We start from the raw sequence: 24,382 nt of genomic DNA, 5'->3' as shown, positions 1-24,382 counted from the left end.
GAGAAGAGGGATGATCTACCTTGCTTGGTAGAGATAACGTCCTTCATGGGAGCCGCTCTTTGGAGGTCCGTTTGGCAAGGGGTTAGAGTACCCGCTACCATTCGTTGACAACAACAAACACCTCTCAAAACTTTACTTTTATTCTCTTTATATGATTTCAAAACTGAAAAAGCTCTAGCACATGATTTAATCCCTGCTTCCCTCTGCGAAGGGCCTGTCTTTTACTTTATGTTGAGTTAGTAAACCTATTTCCCTCCATCTCAAGCAAGCATTTCAGTTGTTGTGATCAAACTATTATATTGTGATTTGCTTCATCATGTCTTTACTCTTCTTTGTTTAGTACAAGTTTTACCTGAATGAATATAGCTTTGAAAGTTATCAATGATCATTATGATTGAGTATGTAAGTTTACCATAAGCTTTAATATGAGAGCGCTGCTCAATAGATAAGTATAATCTGTTAACTGTTCTCTGACCAAGAACAAAGTTTGCCATCACCAATTATGATTTCTTATGCACCTTTATTTGTGATTACCTTATACTTGTTTCAAGTTGAGTTATATGAGGAAGTTGTTTACTAGAATGTCTTGTGTGAATGAATATGATGCTTCTTGTCCGTATTTGATTTATCGACTCTTCACTCCATAAACATGTGGTCCTGTTTACCGAGTTCGGTTTCGCTTGGGGACAAGCGAGGTCTAAGCTTGGGGGGAGTTGATACGTCCAATTTGCATCACTATTTTATATCATAATTTGCTGTTATTCATTGATATATTTCATATTTGGATATAATACTTATGTTATTTCATCTATTTTGCATGTTTCATGATTATTGGAGGATCGCGCACCGGAGCCAGGATTCTGCTGGAAAAAGCACCGTCAGAATGCAATATTTCGGAAGATCAACAATTGACGGGAATTACACGAAAACTCCTATTTTTCCAGATGACGAAGGGAGCCAGAAGGGGGAGCTGAGGAGGGCCGCCATGGGCCCCCCTCACAGGCCGGCGCGGGCCCTGCCCTGGCCGCGCCGCCCTATGAGGAGGGGGCCCACAGCCCCCTCTCGCCTCCTTTTCTTCGCGTACTCCTTCATCCCGAAAACCTAAGCTAGAGGGGGTACGTCGCGAAGAGTCACAGCCGCCTCTGCGGGGCGGAGAACACCAGAGAGAAAAGAGCTCTCCGGCGGGCGAGGAATCCGCCGGGGAAATTCCCTCCCGGAGGGGAAATCGACGCCATCGTCACCGCCATCAAGCTGGACATCATCTCCATCACCATCACCATCATCTTCATCATCATCACCGCCGTCTCCACCGCTGCACCTCGTCACCGCTGTAGCAATTTGGGTTTGATCTTGATTGTTTGATAGGGGAAACTCTCCCGGTGTTGATTTCTACTTGTTATTGATGCTATTGAGTGAAACCGTTGAACCAAGGTTTATGTTCAGATTGTTATTCATTATCATATCACCTCCGATCATGTTCCATATGATGTCTCGTGAGTAGTTCGTTTAGTTCTTGAGGACATGGGTGAAGTCTAAATGTTAGTAGTGAAGTATGGTTGAGTAATATTCAATGTTATGATATTTAAGTTGTGGTGTTATTCTTCTAGTGGTGTCGTGTGAACGTCGACTACACGACACTTCACCTTTATGGGCCTAGGGGAATGCATCTTGTACTCGTTTGCCAATTGCGGGGTTGCCGGAGTGACGAAACCTGAGCCCCCGTTGGTATATCGATGCGGGGAGGGATCGCGAGATCTCGGAGTTTAAGGTTGTGGTTAGATTTATCTTAATTACTTTCTTGTAGTTGCGGATGCTTGCAAGGGGTATAATCACAAGTATGTATTAGTCCTAGGAAGGGCGGTACATTAGCATAGGTTCACCCACACAACACTTATCAAAACAATGAAGATTAATTAGCCGTATGTAGCGAAAGCACTAGACTAAAATCCCGTGTGTCCTCGAGAACGTTTGGTCATTATAAGTAAACAAACCGGCTTGTCCTTTGTGCTAAAAAGGATTGGGCCACTCGCTGCAATTGTTACTCTTGCACTATATTTACTCGTACTTTATTCATCTGTTACATCAAAACCCCCTGAATACTTGTCTGTGAGCATTTACAGTGAATCCTTCATCGAAACTGCTTGTCAACACCTTCTGCTCCTCGTTGGGATAGACATTCTTACTTATCGAAGATACTGCGATACACCCCCTATACTTGTGGGTCATCAGTAGGCCGAGGGTCTATCCTCGGGAAAGATAATATAGAAGATTTTTTCACTCATATTAGTACGGCTGAAGATTTTGAAGATAGACACTTGGTAGAACTTGCTCCTACTTATGAAATTGTTGTTGCTTCTTTAGTACACGCGTTAGAAGCTAGATTTGTTAATCTCAATCCCGTAATTCAACATATGTTTCTTACACTTAGTGATATGGAAGAAGGAGAAAAGAAAGATTTTGTATTAGAAACCCTTCTTAAAGAATTTGGGGGAATAGCAAGAGAAGCTAGAAAAGTCTTCACTAAATATAATATGCTAGGCTCTTATACCAATTTTGCCAGTACCCTTGAAAAAATGGAAAAAGATAGACAAAAGTATACTAATTAAGTTAATTATGAGGGGGATATTAAAACCTCAATACCGTGCAAACTCTTAGGAATGTGCGAGGCACTAGAAAATAATTATGCTTGGCTTGTTCCCGAAAATTTGTTTGATGAAAATAGCAAGCCTAAGACTAGAGAAAAGGGAGCCTATGAAAATTACATAGATAAGATACAATGCATAGTTGAGAAAACTCCAAACCCCGCTGTCGATGCATCATCTCTTGATAATACTTGATACACACTTTCTGCGCCTAGCTGAAAGGCGTTAAGAAAAGCGCTTATGGGAGACAACCCATGTTTTTATTACGAGTACTTTTTATTTTATATTTGAGTCTTGGAAGTTGTTACTACTGTAGCAACCTCTCCTTATCTTAGTTTTGTGCATTGTTGTGCCAAGTAAAGTCGTTGATAGTAAGGTTCATACTAGATTTGGATTACTGCGCGAGAAACAGATTTCTTTGCTTGTCACGAATCCGGGCCTAATTCTCTGTAGGTAACTCAGAAAATTATGCCAATTTACGTGAGTGATCCTCGGATATGTACGCAACTTTCATTCAATTTGAGCATTTTCATCCGAGCAAGTCCGGTGCCTCAATAAAATTCGTCTTTACGAAGCGTTCTGTTTTGACAGATTCGCCTTTTATTTCGCATTGCTGTTTTGCTATGCTTGATGGATTTTTCTATTCCATTGACTTTCAGTAGGTTTGTGCAATGTCCAGAAGTGTTAAGAATGATTATGTCACCTCTGAACATGTAAATTTTAATTGTGCACTAACCCTCTAATCAGTTGTTTTGAGTTTGGTGTGAAGGAAGTTTTCAAGGATCAAGAGAGGGAGATGATACAATATGATCAAGGAGAGTGAAAGCTCTAAGCTTGGGGATGCCCCGGTGGTTCACCCCTGCATATTTTAAGAAGACTCAAGCGTCTAAGCTTGGGGATGCCCAAGGCATCCCCTTCTTCATCGACAACATTATCAGGTTCCTCCCCTGAAACTATATTTTTATTCCATCACATCTTATGTGCTTTGCTTGGAGCGTCGGTTTGTTTTTGTTTTTGTTTTGTTTGAATAAAATGGATCCTAGCATTCATTGTGTGAGAGAGAGACACGCTCCGCTGTTGCATATGGACAAATATGTCCTTAGGCTTTACTCATAGTATTCATGGCGAAGGTTGAATCTTCTTCGTTAAATCGTTATATGGTTGGAATCGGGAAATGCTACATGTAGTAATTCTAAAATGTATTGAATAATTTGATACTTGGCAATTGTTGTGCTCATGTTTAAGCTCTTGCATCATATACTTTGCACCTATTAATGAAGAAATACATAGAGCTTGCTAAAATTTGGTTTGCATAATTGGTCTCTCTAAAAGTCTAGATAATTTCTAGTATTGAGTTTGAACAACAAGGAAGACGGTGTAGAGTCTTATAATGTTTACAATATGTCTTTTATGTGAGTTTCTGCTGCACCGGTTCATCCTTGTGTTTGTTTCAAATAACCTTGCTAGCCTAAACCTTGTATCGAGAGGGAATACTTCTCATGCATCCAAAATCCTTGAGCCAACCACTATGCCATTTGTGTCCACCATACCTACCTACTACATGGTATTTCTCCGCCATTCCAAAGTAAATTGCTTGAGTGCTACCTTTAAAAATTCTATCCTTTACCTTTGCAATATATAGCTCATGGGACAAATAGCTTAAAAACTATTGTGGTATTGAATATGTACTTATGCACTTTATCTCTTATTAAGTTGCTTGTTGTGCGATAACCATGTTCCCGGGGACGCCATCAACTACTCTTTGTTGAATATCATGTGAGTTGCTATGCATGTTCGTCTTGTCCGAAGTAAGGGAGATTTACCACTCATTTAATGGTTAGAGCATGCATAATGTTAGAGAAGAACATTGGGCCGCTAACTAAAGCCATGATCCATGGTGGAAGTTTCGATTTTGGACATATATCCTCAATCTCATATGAGAACATTAATTGTTGCTACATGCTTATGCATTAAAGAGGAGTCCATTATCTGTTGTCTATGTTGTCCCGGTATGGATGTCTAAGTTGAGAATAATCAAAAGCGAGAAATCCAATGCGAGCTTTCTCCTTAGACATTTGTACAGGCGGCATAGAGGTACCCCTTTGTGACACTTGGTTAAAACATATGTATTGCGATGACAATCCCGGTAATCCAAGCTAATTAGGATAAGGTGCGGGCACTATTAGTATACTATGCATGAGGCTTGCAACTTGTAAGATATAATTTACATAACACATATGCTTTATTACTACCGTTGACAAAATTGTTTCTTGTTTTCAAAACCAAAGCTCTAGCACAAATATAGCAATCAATGCTTCACTCTGCGAAGGGCCCTTCTTTTACTTTTATGTTGAGTCGGTTCACCTATCTCTCTCCACCTCAAGAAGCAAACACTTGTGTGAACTGTGCATTGATTCCTACATACTTGCATATTGCACTTGTTATATTACGTTACATTGACAATATCCATGAGATATACATGTTATAAGTTGAAAGCAACCGCTGAAACTTAATCTTCCTTTGTGTTGCTTCAATACCTTTACTTTGATTTATTGCTTTATGAGTTAACTCTTATGCAAGACTTATTGATGCTTGTCTTGAAAGTACTATTCATGAAAAGTCTTTACTTTATGATTCATTTGTTTACTCATATCATTACCATTGTTTTGATCGCTGCATTCATTACATATACTTACAATAGTATGATCAAGGTTATGATGGCATGTCACTCCAGAAATTATCTTTGTTATCGTTTACCTGCTCGGGACGAGCAGGAACTAAGCTTAGGGATGCCGATACGTCTCCGACGTATCGATAATTTCTTATGTTCCATGCCACATTATTGATGATATCTACATGTTTTATGCATACTTTATGTCATATTTATGCATTTTCCGGCACTAACCTATTAACGAGATGCCGAAGAGCTAGTTGCTGTTTTCTGCTGTTTTTGGTTTCAGAAATCCTAGTAAGGAAACAGGGCGGCGCGGTCCAGGTCTTGGCCGCGTGGCCCTGGCGTGTGGGGCCCTCGTGTGGCCCCCTGACCTGCCCTTCCGCCTACATATAGTCTTCGTCGCCAAACCCCCAGTACCGAGAGCCACGATACGGAAAACCTTCCAGAGACGCCGCCGCCGCCAATCCCATCTCGGGGGATTCGAGAGATCGCTCTCCGCACCTCGCCGGAGAGGGGAATCATCTCCCGGAGGACTCTTCACCGCCATGGTCGCCTCCGGAGTGATGAGTGAGTAGTTCACCCTCGGACTATGGGTCCATAGCGGTAGCTAGATGGTCGTCTTCTCCTTATGTGCTTCATTGTCGGATCTTGTGAGCTGCCTAACATGATCAAGATCATCTATCCGTAATGCTATATGTTGTGTTTGTTGGGATCCGATGGATAGAGAATACTATGTTATGTTGATTATCAATCTATTATCTATGTGTTGTTTATGATCTTGCATGCTCTCCGTTATTAGTAGAGGCTCGGCCAAGTTTTTACTCTTAACTCCAAGAGGGAGTATTTATGCTCGATAGTGGGTTCATGCCTCCATTAAATCCGGGACGAGTGACGATGTAAAATTCTAAGGTTGTGGATGTGTTGTTGCCACTAGGGATAAAACATTGATGCTATGTCCAGAGGATGTAGTTATTGATTACATTACGCACCATACTTAATGCAATTGTCTGTTGTTTGCAACTTAATACTGGAAGGGTTCGGATGATAACCTGAAGGTGGACTTTTTAAGCATAGATGCATGCTGGATAGCGGTCTATGTACTTTGTCTTTATGCCCAATTAAATCTCACTATACTCATCATATCATGTATGTGCATGGTCATGCCCTCTCTATTTGTCAATTGCCCAACTGTAATTTGTTCACCCAACATGCTATTTATCTTATGGGAGAGACACCTCTAGTGAACTCGTGGACCCCGGTCCATTCTTTTACATCGAATACAATCTACTCGCAATACTTGTTCTACTCGTTTTCTGCAAACAATCATCATCCACACTATACATCTAATCCTTTGTTACGAGCAAGCCGGTGAGATTGACAACCTCACCTGTTTCGTTGGGGCAAAGTACTTTGGTTGTGTTGTGCAGGTTTCACGTTGGCGCCGGAATCCCTGGTGTTGCGCCGCACTACATCCCGCCGCCATCAACCTTCGACGTGCTTCTTGACTCCTACTGGTTCGATAAACCTTGGTTTCTTACTGAGGGAAACTTGCTGCTGTGCGCATCACACCTTCCACTTGGGGTTCCCAACGGGCGTGTGCTTTACGCGTCATCAGCGCCACACAGTGAAGTGTGGTGACGCTCACTCGGGCGCCACACAGTGAAGTGTGACGTCGCTCGTATAGACATCACATAAAAAGGTTAGTCGAGTGAAATAGTTTCGCTGGAGGGTTATTCTATGCAATAGTTTAGCTAAAGGGATGTTTTCGTTAAAATCGCTCCCTCCTGTTCATCTCCTTCAGACTGTCACTGCTGTTGCCACGAGAGGCGCCGCGATCCAGAACCCCCGGCCGCAGTCCCGCTGCACCCGCGGGCCGCCGCAGCGGCGATGTGCACATCTAGACCCAGAGAAGTAAGTTGGCGCGAAAATCTTTTCAGTTCGCGCTAATTTCTCCATCAGATTTTTTGCCGCTGAATAAACTGTCGATTCCCAAACCCTCGATTCGTTCCCCATCCTCGAAGCCCCCGACCACACACCACCACATCACCAAGCTAAATCCTCCGGCGTCCCGTCAGCCATGGAGGCGGCGGTAGTGGCGGCCTCGGCTGCTGCGGCGGCTGCCAAGGAGGCTGCAGTGGCGGCCTCGGCTGCGGCGGCGACTGCTGCGAAGGAAGCCGCGGCGGCTGCGGCGACTGCCATGGAGGCGGCAGCGTCCGCCGCGGCGTTAAACGCGAAGGAGTCAGCGGTTGTGGCGGCCACTGCAGGGGAGGCTGCAGCGGCAGCTGCGGCGCAAGCTTCCAAGAAGCGCAAGTTCCATTCTATCAACGACCAAGAAGATGAACCACCGGGGAGTGGAACCGTCGACGACCAAGATCACATCAGCCGCCTCCCCGACGCCGTCCTGGGCAGCATCGTCTCTCTTCTCCCCACCAAGGAAGGCGCCCGCACCCAGGCCATCTCTCGCCGGTGGCGCCCGCTCTGGCGCTCCGCTCCTCTCAACCTCGTGGTGGACTATAAACTCGAGTGCAAGGGCCAGACGACCATCCAGATTATCCGGAAGATCCTCTCCGAGCATCCTGGCCCCGCTCGCCGCTTCTCGGTCTGGCTCTTTGTCAGCGACTGTGCTGACCAGATCGGAGGGTGGCTCGATTCCCAAGCCCTGGACAACCTGCAGGAGCTGGAGCTCACCTACGTTCGCTTGGTCGCTGACAGGAAGACGGTGTACCTGCTGCCATCGTCCACGTTCCGCTTCGCACCCACACTCCGCGTGGCCAAATTCCACGACTGCAATTTCCCCAACTTTATTGTGCCGGAGTTTCCATGCCTCAAGCAGCTGACCCTGGATAGGGTCACCATCTCGGAGGACATTCTCCAGGGCATAATATCTGGCTGCTCTGCATTGGAAAGCCTTGAGCTCAAGGGCAACTGCGGCATTGCTCGCCTCTGCATATGCTCCCAAACTCTTAAGAGTTTAGGCTTTTGCGCTGACCGGAGGAACAGAGGCGTCTTCTTGCAAGAGTTGGTCATCGAGGATGCTCCTCTCCTTGAGAGATTGCTACCACTCGATCCAAAGTATGGCCCCCGACCATATGGATAATCTCGGCACCTAAACTGAAGATATTGGGTATGCTCTCAGAAGACATAGCAGAACTTCACTTTGGAACCATGGTTTTTCAGGTAGCAGCAGCCTTCACCCCTTGCTCATTCAGCATTCCTCTATGCAGGCTATTATTCTTATTTGTACTTACTTTTGTATCTTTGCAGAAAATGATTGCTGTCAGCTTGACAACCAAAGTCCACACCATGAGGGTTTTGGTTCTTGACTCTGTTGGCCCAAATCTGGATGCAGTGATTAACTTCATCAAGTGCTTCCCCCATTTAGAGAGGCTGTATGTCATTGTGAGTATAAAACATAGCTGCTTGCTCTACATGTCAAAACCAGCATTTGATTTGATACCAACTACTGTATTGCTAACATGTTGGCAACTTCTTTTGTATTGTTTGCTCTCTCTATCACCAGTTCCAACCACTCTCACGCCCATGGATGGTTATGAACAATGCCCGGAAGTATGACCCCCTGGACCCTATTGAATGCCTTGAGCTCCATCTTCAAAAAGTGGTGCTAAAGAATTATGATGGCACCAAGAGTCCATCTATTGACTTCGCCAATTTCTTTGTGTTGAATGCGAAAGTACTAAAGGAAATGAAAATCACATTGCCTTACCAGCGCCAACACAAATGGTTTGCTGATCAGCATGGGATGCTACGAATCAAAGATAGAGCTTCTCGAGATGCTCGAATTGAACTGGAATATGGTTCTAAGGTTGACTTCACACACAACAAGAATACCCATGATTTGTCAATGGATGATCCCTTTGATATGCCCTCCAGCGGATGCTACAAGTGTAGTTGATCCCCATTTTGAAGATTGCCTTGTCTTCTGTCATCCCTTTGACATGCCCTCCAGCGGATGCTACAAGTGTAGTTGATGCCCATTTTGAAGATGCCTTGTCTTCTGTCCAAAGCCCATTTTTTCACGTCGATGCTCTAAGAGAGAATCTACTTCATTCAGCGATGGTGTGTTTTGTGGCCTACTCAGGATTAAACCTGGGCTGAGGAGGTACTGTCTAAGCTCAAGCTTCAAATCTGAACTTGCTGCTTCAATGGGTTTGTCACTAATTTATTTCTGTTCTGTTGCGCTCGAATACTAATTTTAATCTGTTATGTCAGTTGGTTGTCGTAATTTCTTTGCTGTTTGGTCATGTACTGTAAGCTGCTGATGCCAGCTGTTACTACATTAATCAATTTATGTATCATGTAACTTGCTTTAGTGAAAAAGAATGCCTTCATGCCTTTTGTCTCAAAAAAAGTTCCTCGCAATTCATGGCAGAATGCTTGTAACCCTGCTTGTGCTAGTTTCAGTGAATGATGCATCTTTGGTTTATAGAGGTGTCTGATTACTCATAATTGGAATTTGTTGCCTTACATCTATCCTAACATCTTTCATTCATATGATGATACAAATAATAGCATGTGAAGTTTGAATGCTGATTTTTTTTGGTATACTTACATCTGTAATGTGGCATAAAAGAGCTAAAGTTTTCAGCACTTTTGAGCAATATTTTTTCCGACCTCGTACCCACACGAACTGTACAAGTGGGAAGAAGTGTTTACTTGATTTTATTTACAAGAAAACGCAAAGGACTGTGCGTTTCATTTCATTGAAAAGATAGAATTTGTTACACGCCTCCTAGGAGGTAACCATCGCTAAAAAAACACTCCTAGGGGGGCTAAGCGCGGTTCTTTGAATCAAAGGTTTCATGAAATAGAAATCGATTCTTTTTTAGATATCTGGATAGATTTTTTTTTCGAAAAATTGATTTTTTTTTTTAGATATCTGGATAGATGGATGGATCTATCTTTCTATTCAAATATCTTTCGCAATCAGCCCCAAATCCTTGATTTGGCCAGGAAACAAAGCACTGCTTTGGGCCCAGAAAGCGAAGGGAATGTTGTTGGTATGACATCTCTCAGCCTCTTAGCCCCTGCCTTGACCCAAGACGCCACCTCCTCTCTACTGTCCTATCAGCAGCATGTTAGGGTGATGGATTTATAGTTTTTTTTAATCATCTGTAAAGAACTGGAGTTGAAACAAGTGGAAGTGTAAAAGCTTAGTGTGGAAGGTTTTTTTTTGTGTACAGGGGATTTGAGTTCTGCAAAGTCTGGCATAATTCATGGATGTAGCATATATATATTACTCGCAAACTTTCATACCCAGTTTCATCCATGTTATATAAAACAAAACAAAAGTAGCAGTAGCACGCTACATTCTAGTAGTTAATACTTATACTGATCATGATCCCCTCAAAATATATATGCCATCTTGCCAGATGTTCAACATAGTGCCTGAGAGTAATTCCATTTTGTGTGGCTTTAATTGATACCATGGATCAATTGGCTGTTGTGCTTTTGACTATTGTTCCACCAGTGGTTAATTTATGATCAAATTCAGTCATTTGACATCACAGCAACTAAGGGTTGCACGAATATTTATTGGTTCCACTTAGAACCAATTAAATGAGGGAAAATAGTACCAAATTTCTGAGAAATTGTGAAAGAAAAAATTGGAGGAAAAAGTGTGGCAAGCTTCATTCAGAAAATTTAAAATGCAACTAGGAGGGCAAAAACTGGCAAGATTAGATACCAATGCTTTACATGCTGGCTAAAATACTGTTAATGGTGGCGGATTGGGTACAAATATAATAAAGAGAAACGGACAGAGTAGATATGAAAATTGTGTTCGTCTCAAGATATCAATCTATTTGGGAGTGAGAACATGTGTAGTTGTAAAAGTGCAATACATTATTTTGTTTTGCTTGAAACACAGATTATTCAGAAAATATCATCATACCTACTTTAGTGAAACTTTCTTGGATTCAACAGATAAGTGGATGCTTGGTTAAAATATTTTTGCATACTTGGAGGGTTGCTCCAGGCACAGATGCCTGCTTATTTTGTTAGTTGTGCAAGTACTTGATTGTTCAAAATTTGCCCTATGAATGGTGCATAGTGTGCTTGTATGTAGCAAAACTCAGTTATCTATTTGTATGCATGATTCTTTCTTCTCAGTATTTGGGGCACCATGTTTAGTTCATTAGAATGTGATGTCATACTGATACTATGATTTGGACTTTTGTCTACTCCTTGCAGCTTTTATTTCTATATACTCAAGGCTTCATTGACATCTAAATATTTTCTCCATGTTATGTTCTAATTTCGGCTTCTTCTAACATCTTTCTTATTATTTATTCAAAAGTTATATATATTCCTGGTTTCCTTCCATCAAATAGGACATATAGTGGTTAAATTTCTTGTGACTCAATATTCGATGACTTTGGTAATTTTTGTTCCATCATATTGAAATATTGTGACTATTCAGAATGGATAGCATATAACCGTTTTGTTCTCTTTTATTGCTGCATTGGAACCAAAATTTGTCTAGTATATATTCTGTAATATCATCAAGGACAATATGGCTCTTATGCTTAAATTTCAATGTGTTTGATGAAAATATTTTCAAATATATTGTCAGTAACACTAACAAAGATGAACCCTCTTTCTTTCCTGGTGGGGGCAAAGGTGAATACTTCCACCCTAGTGGGAATGTTATCACTTACCACTCTTCCTGCTCCAAATAGGCATCCCCCTGCTATGTTAATATAGCACTAGTAGAAAACCCTCCCCCCCTTTAGTACCGGTTCCAGAGTACCGGTTCCTTAAAAGTGCCTCCACGTGGGCACGGAGGACCCCGCATGGCTGGAGACCTTTAGTACCGGTTCGTAACACGAATCGGTACTAAAGGGTACCGGTGCCATTTTTTATATCAATTTTTTTTATCTATTTTTCACTCCCTCTTTTTATCTATTTTTTCGAATTATTTTCCACTCCCTCTTTTTATCTATTTTTCAAAATTTGTAATATTTTAGTTATTTGACAAGTTTAGTCTCTAACTACACTTATCTCTAGTCAAATTACCTACTCCTGGTCAAATTTCCCGCTCGGTCACCCATCCTTCCACTACTCCAATACTAGCACGCTTAACTTCCGAGTTCCTTCTCATCTCACTTCCAAGTGCTTCGGCTTCGCGCGCATGTTATTGATAGTAGTATCATATCAATCCTATTAACATGTTGGATATCGCACTTTTTTATTATTTGAATTCCACATGACTATTTTAATAAACAAAAGTAAAGATGTAAAAATAGTATTGAATAAATAAATAAACAATAAATTTTAATTAGTTTTACTTTTCAAATATATTTTTAATTTTTTTTGCAAAATCTAAAACCTGAAAATTTGTAAATCTAAAAATTTACTAACTTTTATGGTTACGTAATAGTAATCTAGTAATCTTTATGCAGGAAGAAATTATTAATTTAAATATAAAAATAAAAATTATATAAAATCTTGATTTTTACGGCGAAAACTAAAATGTTCCTGCTTTCATATTTTTTATTTGAAATTTTGAGAATCTAAAAAATGGCTAACCGGGCAAACCCTAGTAGAATCGGATGTAACTTTTTCCCACGATGATTTTGATATATTATACTTTTTTCTGATATCGTATGCAACCAGAAAAGCTGTTTGACCATTTTTCAAACTTTTTTTGCAAAACAAGTCAAAATTAGAATTTTTTTAATTTCATTGAGTAGTAGGTTGCATAACATACAAGAATCTCGAAGGATTTTATTTTTTGAATTTTTCTATCATTTTCTTTTGTATTTTACAAAGCAAAAAAGGCGATCCAGGGGTGTGTATGGAGGGTGCGTGGGGAGCAAAGAAAAGCTGGAGACCCTTTAGTACCGGTTCTTTATACGAAACCCTTTAGTACCGCCTCCATCTTAAATTTGGCGCGAAACATCACGAACCGGTACTAAAGATCCCAACGAACCGGTACTAAAGGTTGCCATCGCCCTGGACAACGAAACCGGTACTAATGCAACGTTTAGTACCGGTTCGTAAAGAAACCGGTACTAAAGGTCAAATCCTTTAGCCGTTTTTCTACTAACGTAGTAACCACATGATACAACAAGCATGTTGGGCCGCAGCACAACCAAGACAAAAAGAAAAGACAGAGAAAATAGAAAATAAACTAATACCGACATTACCAGATCGACGAAAAAAAGGACGACCCGCAATCGTTGTGCCCTCCGAAGAAGTTCCACGATGTTCCTAGCACATCAAAGTGTCGCATACCAAGCATCACCATCAACAAGGAAGTGACGATGACACCGATGTTGCACGAACTAGTCCTAGGTTTCCTTCGGTGGGGGTACACCCGACACCCTTATTGGTGTCCGACGAGCCGATAGGGATTTCTCCCGATCACCAAAACCACCGCCGGATGACCTGGAATGCTCCACCCAACCTGCCACCAACTAGCACGCGCCACCACCATCTTGAAGTCATCCTTGCCATCTCACTGTGGTCACCGTCCCGAGGCATAGAGGACATCATGGTCGAGGCCTCGAGGGTAGCGCGCGCGGGGAAAAACCAAAATAGCTCGTCTTCTCCCCAAAAAGCATATTCTACGAACAGGAGGCGCATTCCTGAGAGCATGTCCCGTGCACGCATCTCCAAGTGCCAGTTGCCGTTCTGGACAACTGAAAGATACTAGTACTAGAACCAAAATGGTGAGCTGAAAAAAGCAGAAGGAAAAATCTCTGAAAAATCTTGGCCTATCCTTTTCACTTGTTCAGACAGTTCCCTCCGTCCTGCTTATCTTCTTCACTGCCGTTTCGCTCACTCCAAGCTCCGCTCCTCCACGTCCCATGCAAAATTTCCTCCCCTGCGTGTTACCATGAGAGCCGCCGCGCTACAGGGTCCCGGCCTCGCCCGGGCGCCGCCGGCCGCCGTCCCGCTGCACCCGCGGCCGCGGCGCGCCGGCTTAGGCGGCCACCACCACCACCACCGGGGCGCACCGCTGAGGAGCGACCTGCTGCTGCTGCTGCAGCAGCCCACCGCCGTCCCCCTACGAGCTCGCTACCCGCCCTCTTCTTCCGCCTCGTCTAACGTGGTGGGTAGTGCTGGCACCAATTTTGTGATTACCGTTTGTCGTTCCGAGTTCTGACTCCGGCGTCCGGGTTCTCCTTTCTTGCTCCCGTAGAACCCCGACACAGGGGAAGGCGCCGACGAGCTGCTCGACGATTTGCTCCAGGAGCACGGCGAAGTCGTGTACAGCGCCGCCGGGGGCGGGTCTCTGGCAAGTGAGGCCGACGAAGACGCCGAGTGCCTGTCATGTATGTCCATACCATGCCTCTCCACCCGCCCGCAGTTCTGCTGCGTGCTGCTAGAGCTGTCTCCAGCTGATTGTGGCTCGCCTTATCTTTCTTTCAGTGGCTGTTTCTCTCGCTAAAGTTGCGAGCGAGGTGAAGGCTGCCGATATCCGTGTGCTATTCGTGAAACCGATTGTCTACTGGACGGAGTTCTTCATCATTCTCACCGCCTTCTCGAATGCGCAGATTGAGGCCATCAGGTGCTCCATACGCTTCATCCACTTTTCTTGTCCATGTGATTTCAGTAGAAGATACCAGATGCAATTTTCAATCATGGCCAGTGCCGGGTCTACACTCTGTTCTTGTTTTGTCGATTGACATCACAATAAGTGTACAACACTCTTAAATTTTTTGTCATTCATGATTTGTTTTGTATAATTAGGGAGAGATAATATGAATTGATTCCATAGGGTTTTAGCTGTAGCACCACCACCGATCATGGATCTTGTCTAACTTAGCATATGTGGGATTGTACTCTTACATTGCAGCTCCAAAATGAGGGACATCGGCGAGCAGCAGTTTAGCCGCGTTGCATCTGGTGATACAAAACCGAATTCATGGACCTTGCTGGACTTTGGTCAGTGTTCTGTACTTTTCTGTAATGTGTTTATTGTGATTGGTTCTACTAGTTTCACATCGACAACGTATGCTGCAAAATCTTGCTTGTTATATATAGGTGTAGATAGAAAATGTGTTGATTTGACAACTTAACTTTCTGACTGTGGAAGGGTAAAACAGCCAGTACTAACTTTTGCTTTTAAGTTTAAAACACAACTTTTGTTACGAAAACATGTTCAGAGTTTTTGTCCGAAACTCATGATTTCAAATTGTGTGTACTTGAACCATAGGGTAATGCTCATTTTCTTATCCAGTTGTGAACTCAGCCTAAAAGTTTAAAATCATTTTCTTGAGCGAAAAGAACATTTTTTTGTTAAGATTGCGCTGTGCGTATTCTGCTTGATCTCCAGTTCAATACATCATGTTTGCTGGACTTTGGTCAGTATTATGTACATTTTCAGACGTGAATTCAACTTACGGAAACATGTTCACATTTTGTTCGCCTGAAACATATAATTTTGAATTGTTTAAAGTTTAAATCCGTCGGATGAATAATCATATTTAACTCAGCCTAAAAGCTCGGATTGCTTTGTGCATACTGAGGCTGACGCTGATCTTTATTAGGATTGCTTTGTGCATATTTCTGCTTGATCACAGTATAATTTTTTTTTCGACAAATGATCACAGTATAATGCATCATGCTCTGTAAGATAATTACCTAGGCACAATCTGTTTTGTTCTGTTTCTTTCTTCTAGTAATCTAAAGAAGTTAAAAAGTTAAAACTGAAACATAGAGCTTTCTCTTTTCTGAATAGACTTACCGCGCCATCATTCCTATCGATACAACAACTACTGAGTTGACGATGTTTTGTTGGAAAGAAAACTCACCCAGAGATACTTTCCAGTGTCGAATGCTGTGCTGTGATGATGATGAGCTAATTTTTCCTCAACCTATTTAACTGTTCTTTGGCCTTTGCACTCTTGCAGGTGATGTTGTCGTCCATATATTTCTCCCCCCACAGCGGGAATTCTACAACCTGGAAGAGTTCTACGGCAACGCCACTACCATCGAACTCCCTTTCGAGACCCAGTTGCAGTAACCGCCGTTTGCATCTGCTCCGCGAGACACTGGAGTCAATCCAAAAGTGACATATTCCCTTGAAGCCCCGGGCAACATTACACAATTTTTAGTCTTCATGTCTTGCCTTAATGCTCGGATACGGAGAGCTGCCGACAGACACCTACCATGGTCACAACTCAGCCAGTTATATCGGGTCACTGCGCTTCTCAAATGTTGCGAAATCGACGCCATGGTGTAAACATTCTCCTTACATGTTGTCAAACTCTGTGTATCATTGTATGAACTGGTCAGATAATGTTGGTAGCAAGAGAATAGAACCCAGAAGATTGTTAGGTTCCACTATGCATTATACAGAAATCCCTGTGTACTTTGCTTTGCTTAGCACATGATATTCAGTTGACTTATACAGTGCTGGAAATTTTCTAGTTTGATGTTATTATCCGTTTTGTATCAGGTCGCTGCGTTTTGTCTTCTACGTTATCTGAAACGACTGTCTGTAATGTTCACTGCGATCCTGAACTGTACAACGGTTGAAGTCCAAGACAGTTTGGATATCCAGATTGGAGCAATGGCGCAGCCAGAGCACCTCGCGCTCGCGGGCCGGACGGTGGCGTTCACGACGCCCCAGACCACCGACGGCGGCGGCCGGCTCGGCACGCTCCTGCGGCAGCGAGGCGCGCACCCGCTCCCCGTGCCCACCATCGCCATCCGCGCGCACGAACCCGACCGCCTCCGCCCCTACCTCCTGCCCGGCGCGCTCGACCCCTTCGCGGCGCTCGCCTTCACCTCCCGCTCCGGCATCGCCGCCTTCTCCCGCGCCCTCCCGTCCCCCTCCTCCTCCGCTCACCTCCCCCTCTCCGACGCCGCCTCCGCGCTCCCCTTCACCGTCGCCGCCCTCGGCAGCGACGCCGACCTCCTGGACGGCGCCTTCCTCGCCCGGCTCTGCCGCGACGCCGGAAGAAGGGTGGCCGTCCTCGTCCCGGACATCCCCACCCCGGCCGGCCTCGTGGAGTCGCTGGGGCGCGGGTCCGGCCGCCGCGTGCTCTGCCCCGTCCCCGACGTCGACGGCCTCCGCGAGCCGCCCGTCGTGCCCGACTTCCTCGCCGGGCTCGAGGCGGCCGGTTGGGTGGCCGTGCGCGCGCCGGCCTACACCACGTGCTGGGCCGGGCCGGGCTGCGCCGAGGCGCTGGTGGCCCCCGACGCCGCCGCGCCCGACGCCGTCGTGTTCACCAGCTCCGCCGAGGTGGAGGGGCTGCTCAAGGGGCTGGACGCCGCGGGGTGGAGCTGGGCGCGGCTCACGGCGCGATGGCCTGGCATGGTCGTGGCTGCGCATGGGCCGGTCACCGCTGACGGCGTCAGGAGGCTCGGCATTGAGGTGGACGTTGTGAGCTCGAGGTTTAGCAGCTTCCATGGGGTTCTAGATGCTCTCGCTGCAACATTTTGTTCCCAAAATCAGCTGCAGGTCTAGTGTTGGTTTGCGTTCATTTGATAGGCCGAAAATTTGATTTGCCAATAGGAACAAAATGGTGCGTCTGGCATTTTTAGTTGATTGAATGAAATTTCTTTTTGGCACAGCAGTCAGCATACTCACTTCTGTTCCACACCAACCTGTCACCTAGATGCATTCAGAATGTACTGTGGATCTACATTCAACCAACCCAGCTTTGTATTTGTTAACGGTTATCACAGAAATAGGGTGATACACCATTCTTGATCTTCCTTCTCTAGACTGTTCTTTGACGTGCTTATATGGGAAGGTAGATTTGCATCAAGTCTCAGCTTCACACAGTTCGGGAGAATGGTGAGCTCAACCAAGGGCAAAGTGTGTGTAACTGGGGCTTCAGGCTTTGTTGCCTCTTGGCTCATCAAGAAACTCCTTGAGTCTGGATATCATGTGATAGGGACTGTCAGAGACCCAGGTATTTCTTTCTAGCATTCCTCTTGACGCCTTTGTATCGTAGATTTCCTTGGTTAACACGTCTGCAAGCAAATGAACTGCATATTTGTGGATTTGTCTCATAACTTGGCAGGGAATCGAAGAAAGGTGGGACACCTTTGGAAACTACCAGGTGCAAATGAGAGGCTCCAACTTGTGAGAGCTGATCTACTGGAGGAAGGGAGCTTTGACGAAGCTATCAGGGCTTGTGAGGGTGTCTTCCACATTGCGTCGCCTGTCCTCGGGAAATCTGATTCCAATTGCAAGGCATGCTGCGTTTGCTTCACACACTTGACTCTTTTATCAGTACCATGACATGCACCTGAATGTCTTATTCATATTGCAGGAAGCAACACTTGGTCCTGCAATCAATGGTACCCTCAACGTGCTAAGATCGTGCAAGAAGAGTCCATTTCTCAAAAGGGTTGTTCTCACATCTTCATCATCCGCGGTAAGGATTAGGGATGAAACTCAGCAGCCAGAACTGTTGTGGGATGAAACGACATGGAGCTCTGTGCCACTCTGTGAAAAGCTACAGGTGATGTAGAGCATTCCAAATTGTAGTCTTGATTACAATGCGGTGATAAACTTTGGTCTGAAATTTTTCCTCTTCTATGCACACAAAAAGCTATGGTATGCCCTGGCAAAGATATTTGCAGAGAAAGCAGCATTGGACTTTGCCAAGGAGAATAACATTGACCTTGTGACAGTTCTTCCGTCATTCGTAATTGGGCCCAGTTTATCCCATGAATTGTGCACTACTGCTTCAGATATCCTTGGCTTACTTCAAGGTATTTCTAGTTATTTCTCTTCAAGTAGGGTTCTAATACTTGCTGCATGGCTTCAGTAATTTAGTTCAACCTTTTCAAAGCTGTCCCTGACTTCAGCTTATTTTTGGCATCATTCGTATCATTAGTTGTTCTATTTTTCAAATTATGCACCCTTTGTAGTTAGTCCTAACTGTTATTAAATGCTCTTGCAGGTGACACGGACAGGTTCACTTTGTACGGAAGGATGGGATATGTTCACATCGATGATGTTGCACGGAGCCACATCTTAGTGTACGAAACACCGGAGGCAACTGGCAGATATCTGTGCAGCTCAGTGGTTCTGGATAACAACGAATTGGTTGGCTTACTTGCGAAACAGTTCCCAGTATTCCCCATTCCAAGGAGGTCAGTCAATGCAATGCATAAAATTGATGATCATGAGCTGTCTTAATATCTGTCTTGCTGCGAATATACATTTATTTATTCAGTTCGTCTATTTAGGCCAATTCTTTGACTGAAACGTATTACCTTGAATTTGCTCTGCAGGCTCAAGAACCCCTATGGAAAGCAGGCATATCAGCTAGACACATCCAAGCTCCAGGGGTTGGGTCTCAAGTTCAAAGGAGTGCAGGAGATGTTTAACGACTGCGTCGAGTCGCTGAAAGATCAGGGCCATTTGCTGGAGTGCCCGTTGTGATAACAGAGACAGCATGAACAAGCCATAGCCAAACACATCTCAACTATGTCTCAATCATGTCAGTTCTCGAGTCATAGATTTTTTTCCTCTTCAAATAATTCCCATGTATTCTCCTTACTATGCCAAACATCAATTGTCAGGGGCAGATTAAATGTTTCCATATGCTTTGCAGTTGTTTTAATTAGTAATGAAATGTTTGAAACATTGAATGGAACTCAGTTACCTTTACCATGCATTTTCTGGTGCCTGACTGCCTGGTGTAAACCCAGTAACTATAACCAAAACCAGAATCAGAGGCGAGGTTTCACAATTCAGATCACCAGTAAACCCAGTAACTATAACCAAAACCTTCTCAATTCACACTTCACTTGTATTTACACATTTACACACCACACCATTTGTTAGGTTTATCTAAAACCTGGTAATTACTTACAACATAATAACAAACCCAAAACAGAAAAGGGAAACTGAAAACTGGTGCCTGCCTTGCCTACTCAGCCAGACCCCTATGTACAATGTATCTGAAGTTGGACTTGTATGGCAGCCACTCCACACACTTGTCAATCCTTCTGAGCCGGTGCTGGAGCTGGGCCATCTCCTTCCGCTGGGTCTCGGATGTGCTCTCGCACACCAGCTCCACGAGATGGCGCAGCTCGAGCGCCGCGTCCTTGGCATAGTAGTGGAGCACCTTGGGTAACATGAGGGCCTGCTTCTTCACCGTGACGTTGGCCTGGATGAACTCGGTCCGGGCTCTCTCCAGCTGGTGGTGGATCTTCTTTGCCACGTAAAGCCGCACCTGCCACAAGGTGAACTTCATGGTAAGATTTTACTGAGGACAAGGTGTGGACAATGGCAGAAAGGTTTTGAGATGAGCTTACAGGTGGGTCTGAAAATGTGCCTGTGGAGAGCGCGAAATGCGCGATTGGCTCCGAATGATGAAGGGCGTAGGGGTGCCTCGTTGTCGATCCTGCCAGAGATCTTTTTGCTGGCGTGAACAGCGCGCGGACCCACTGTGAAGGTAGCTTGTTAGGGTGTTTTTCTTTGTTAATGGAGAATTTCATGTTCTCTGTATCGTAGAAGCAGGTTATACCAATGATGGACGATGGGATTGGCATCCGAGGATTGAGTTTTGAATCGTCTCCGCATTTACTGATTCACCACCCACGTTGTACGCAGCCTGATAATAGATTTGGGTCAAATGCTCTGGCACGTTCGGTTATAAGTAGAGATCAGCTTAGGCTGTCGGATGTACCTTCAGAATCATGTCAGTGCTCTTCATGCGTTTATCGTGTATCCCGTAGGCCAAAAAAGCCTGTACATCACAAGGCAGTATATGTTAGATTTCTGAAGTTAACACAGCAAAAGGTAACTAATATGCGCTTTGAGTCTAGAGCAATACATGCATGACTAAAGCATTGTGGATGTTGATCCAAAAGCAGAGCTGCTCCTCGTGTGTCATCTTTGTTGGATCAATTTTTTCGAGCCGCTGTATCAAGGACCTGGATACAGTAGAAATAACTTTTCATGTTAGTGATTGAAGCCTGCATCTTTTGTAAGTTCAAATCCAGTACAGAAAACTCACTATTCCTCTTGTTCTTTGTTCCTTACCTGATAGTCTCCAGCATTTTTGAGGCATATTCGAACTTGGTGGCATCTATATGTATCCTTGGAACAATTATCATGCCTATATTTTGTTCACTATTCTCTTTTTGGTATCCATATTGGCTAGGGCTTGTGGTGGCATCGAAGTTATACCGAGGGCTCCAGCTATCGTTACGACGCCTCGGAGAGAAGGTACTTGAAGATGAAACAGAAGGACTCCGTGAAGTCACAGAGTCTCCATCTTGAGACGGCGTGCTTGCAAGCTTGCAGTAGACAGAAGCAATGCAACTCAGGATGTCCTCCGACAGTTTGCAAGAAATCTTAGGCACATAGTCAGAAATGGAAGCACTCAAGAAGTTCACTAGGCTAGAATGCTTCGAAACTGATCTTGATACTTCCTGTAAGAAAAATAGCAAAGGTGAGACAGATGCTTCCAGCTTGGAACAGCTATGTTGCTAGGATGAGTATACAGAAAAACTGATGAAAAAGGTAGGGTAGTCCATACGCTTTTAGAATCTGAGACAGTTGGCAAGTTGAAGGCTGCAGAGTGCTTGATATCTCTTAAACGGAGCGCACCCTCGTCGATATTTCTACTTGTTTCTTGGTCCACCTGCTGATGGCATTAATCTTATCATATTGGACTTCATAGTGTTGGCATGGCTCAAAATTAATCTTATCATATATGTACCTGGCTAACACTGCAGGAATCGGATAACTGCTGATCAAATGCTCTTCTATAGAGGGTGAGCAGATGCAGTTCCTTGCGGATGACCTCCTGCTCGAGGGCTGCGATCTCCCCAGCTAAATCTGCGATGGACTGCAGAACTGCAAGGTCACGGCTAAGAACACAGGTATAATTGATGGTGCAGATGAACATATGCATGAATACCACTATTCTTACTTTTCAGTTCAGTATGCAAAATTCCGTAAAAAAAAAAGTTCAGTATGCAATACAAATTATTTATGCTGGACTATTATTCTTCTATGATACGCGGTGTGCTACATTCTTTTAAAAAACGAATGTGTACGTACTACATTGGTTAGACTACTCATGGAAAAAAAACTAATCCAGAATAAAAGCATGGCATAACTATAAGAGACACATATCAGCATGATTTTGCCTGTTTGAAACTGCCAGGATTTTTGCAGCATACCTTTGAACTAGCCTTATGAGTTCTTTCCGCTGTTTTCCTGGAGTGATGGCCAGACAAATGCTCAGGCAAGTTAAGTGAGTGCCTTCTGTTGAGCATTTGGTCTCGTTTGGCGGTCTGCATTATGCGATAAAACCAGTCTAGTAATTAGATTGTATAATCGCCACAAATCAGTGAAGCAATTCAAGCTTTTGAGCTGAACGGGAAATAGAGTATGACAACATTGAAAAGTCTGTAAGAGGTCGTTTGGTATCCATCATTTGAGCCTGGAATCCTGGAATTCATTTTAAAATTCCATAGGTGGGCTGTTTGGTTGCCACAGAATTGGACCATCATTTCATTTGGGAAATCCAGCAAAATGATGTCATGTGTAATCACAATTCCAAACTGAAACCTGTCATTCACAATTCCTGTGGCAACCAAACAAATTCAATATTGAATTCTACTGTCATTTGCAATTCCTGTGGCAACCAAACAAGTGTCTATTTCTGGAATTACAATGTAAATGAAATGAATACATGTATTCATTTCAAAATGCTACAAATGAAATGAAAACCTGGCTTCCAAACGACTTCTAAGATAAATCCAATTTACTCACAGGCTTGCAGTAAGAGAATTGCGGTGACATGTCCACTGCACCCTGCTGTGTCTTCAGCATGCTAAGATGACACATAAGAAAAATACTTGATCAGATTCCATGCCAGAATGCTCTAATATAAAAACATTGCACGACGAATTATTCTCCCAAAATTTGGCCGAAACTATTCTTACAATCATGCATCATAAAACCCATATAGTTGAAGGAGGACTTGCACAGTGTATACCAGTCAAGCAGCTTTTGTAGAACATGAAGTCTGAACGGCCATGCACAGCGGCACCGTACATGCGGCGTAAAGGCACTGAATGTGAGATGACAAAGACGGTTGGCGTGTACTACTACAGTGCCCGATAATAAGTTTGCTCGGGCTAAAACAGTGCAACAGCGTAAATGTTCTGTACGCACAGATGGACGATGAACTGGACGCCGTGCTTGGCTACGGGTTGGATACTAGGCTAGACCAGACTCCGTTGTCACTACGCAGTCTTTTTCGTTCCGACTGTCGGAGGCTAATCGGCACTGCTTCAGCTATCTATGAATTAGTGCTGAATACTAGCAACTCTTAACTGAAAAATGGTATTCGCGTATACTACTATACTGTACTCTTGTAGAATGTTTCAGTTGATATTGGAGCACGGAAGTTTCAGAAGGAGAAAATGTAATTCAGATTCCAGGGTACTGTGAGAGCAGTACTGACCTCTGCGAGTAGCGGTGCTGGATGTTGCCGGAGGAGTGGGCGGACCTGGGCGTGCCGGCGCAGGACGCCGTCTCCGAGCGCACCCCTGACCTCCAGGCCCTCTCCATGGCCGCCCAAGCTTCGGCGCCTTCCATGCCAAGCAGCAGCCGCGGCCCTCGGGTCACCTCCTCCGGATGATTCCCGATGCACGCAATCCCGATCACTGTTCACTCGAGCAGCTGGGATCCCTCGCCTCGAGCGAGCTGCTCCGGCGGATGTAGCTAGCAGGGTGAGCTGCCCATGAGTGGAGCGAGAAAGGCGCCGCGCGTGGCGTGGCTCAGCTCTCTCCTGCCGGGTAGGCGCACTCGGAGAAGCGCGGCTGTTTGCTCGCGCGGAGGACGCGAAGAGCACGCAGCTGAGATCAATGGCGGAGAAGCAGAGAGGGCTACGGATCACGGAGAAGCTGGCCAAGACCAACTAATCCTGGCGTGCCGACGGTACTAGTAGTGCTAAGCGGAGATTAGATAGCCCACGAGGCTAGGAATGCTGATAGGAAAAGGCTATGAAGGACGGAATGTGGTGAAGGAAAAGACTGCCAGAAAAGGCAGGCAGCGGGGGGAAGGAGAAAGGAAGCTCGGAGAATCGAAGAATGGCATCAATCT

General features: G+C 44.4%; 4 protein-coding genes and 1 pseudogene across 4 annotated transcripts; 4 read left to right on the top strand and 1 right to left on the bottom strand.

The window, feature by feature from the left end:
- Window positions 1-7,393: 7,393 nt before the first annotated feature.
- On the top strand, window positions 7,394-9,241 carry LOC124657228 (annotated as a pseudogene).
- Window positions 9,242-14,176: 4,935 nt separating this feature from the next.
- Window positions 14,177-16,507, top strand: LOC124654424 (protein Iojap, chloroplastic-like). Its single transcript, XM_047193427.1, has 5 exons — window positions 14,177-14,392; window positions 14,483-14,615; window positions 14,713-14,851; window positions 15,140-15,228; window positions 16,197-16,507. Exons 1-5 carry the CDS (start codon window positions 14,177-14,179, stop codon window positions 16,307-16,309), a joined length of 690 nt encoding a protein of 229 aa, XP_047049383.1. The 3' UTR covers window positions 16,310-16,507.
- A 351-nt stretch (window positions 16,508-16,858) lies between these two features.
- LOC124654806 lies at window positions 16,859-17,759 on the top strand. Its single transcript, XM_047193792.1, has one exon. It carries the CDS (start codon window positions 16,859-16,861, stop codon window positions 17,756-17,758), a length of 900 nt encoding a protein of 299 aa, XP_047049748.1. The 3' UTR covers window position 17,759.
- A 19-nt stretch (window positions 17,760-17,778) lies between these two features.
- LOC124654805 (tetraketide alpha-pyrone reductase 1-like) lies at window positions 17,779-19,841 on the top strand. Its single transcript, XM_047193791.1, has 6 exons — window positions 17,779-18,209; window positions 18,321-18,493; window positions 18,573-18,764; window positions 18,855-19,017; window positions 19,209-19,401; window positions 19,543-19,841. Exons 1-6 carry the CDS (start codon window positions 18,089-18,091, stop codon window positions 19,691-19,693), a joined length of 993 nt encoding a protein of 330 aa, XP_047049747.1. The 5' UTR covers window positions 17,779-18,088; the 3' UTR covers window positions 19,694-19,841.
- A 206-nt stretch (window positions 19,842-20,047) lies between these two features.
- LOC124657971 lies at window positions 20,048-23,848 on the bottom strand. Its single transcript, XM_047196427.1, has 11 exons — window positions 23,724-23,848; window positions 23,045-23,105; window positions 22,450-22,563; window positions 21,984-22,112; window positions 21,801-21,908; window positions 21,302-21,693; window positions 21,093-21,192; window positions 20,946-21,005; window positions 20,784-20,870; window positions 20,572-20,703; window positions 20,048-20,489 (listed from the first exon to the last, which is right to left on the bottom strand). The coding sequence occupies exons 1-11, from the start codon at window positions 23,846-23,848 to the stop codon at window positions 20,184-20,186; spliced, it is 1,614 nt and encodes a 537-aa protein (XP_047052383.1). The 3' UTR covers window positions 20,048-20,183.
- Window positions 23,849-24,382: the final 534 nt, after the last annotated feature.

Source organism: Lolium rigidum, chromosome 5 (assembly GCF_022539505.1).
Source record: "Lolium rigidum isolate FL_2022 chromosome 5, APGP_CSIRO_Lrig_0.1, whole genome shotgun sequence".
NCBI classification, from domain to species: domain Eukaryota; kingdom Viridiplantae; phylum Streptophyta; class Magnoliopsida; order Poales; family Poaceae; genus Lolium; species Lolium rigidum.
Note: the sequence above shows the minus strand (reverse complement) of the source record. Positions and strands in the feature narration are given on the sequence as shown.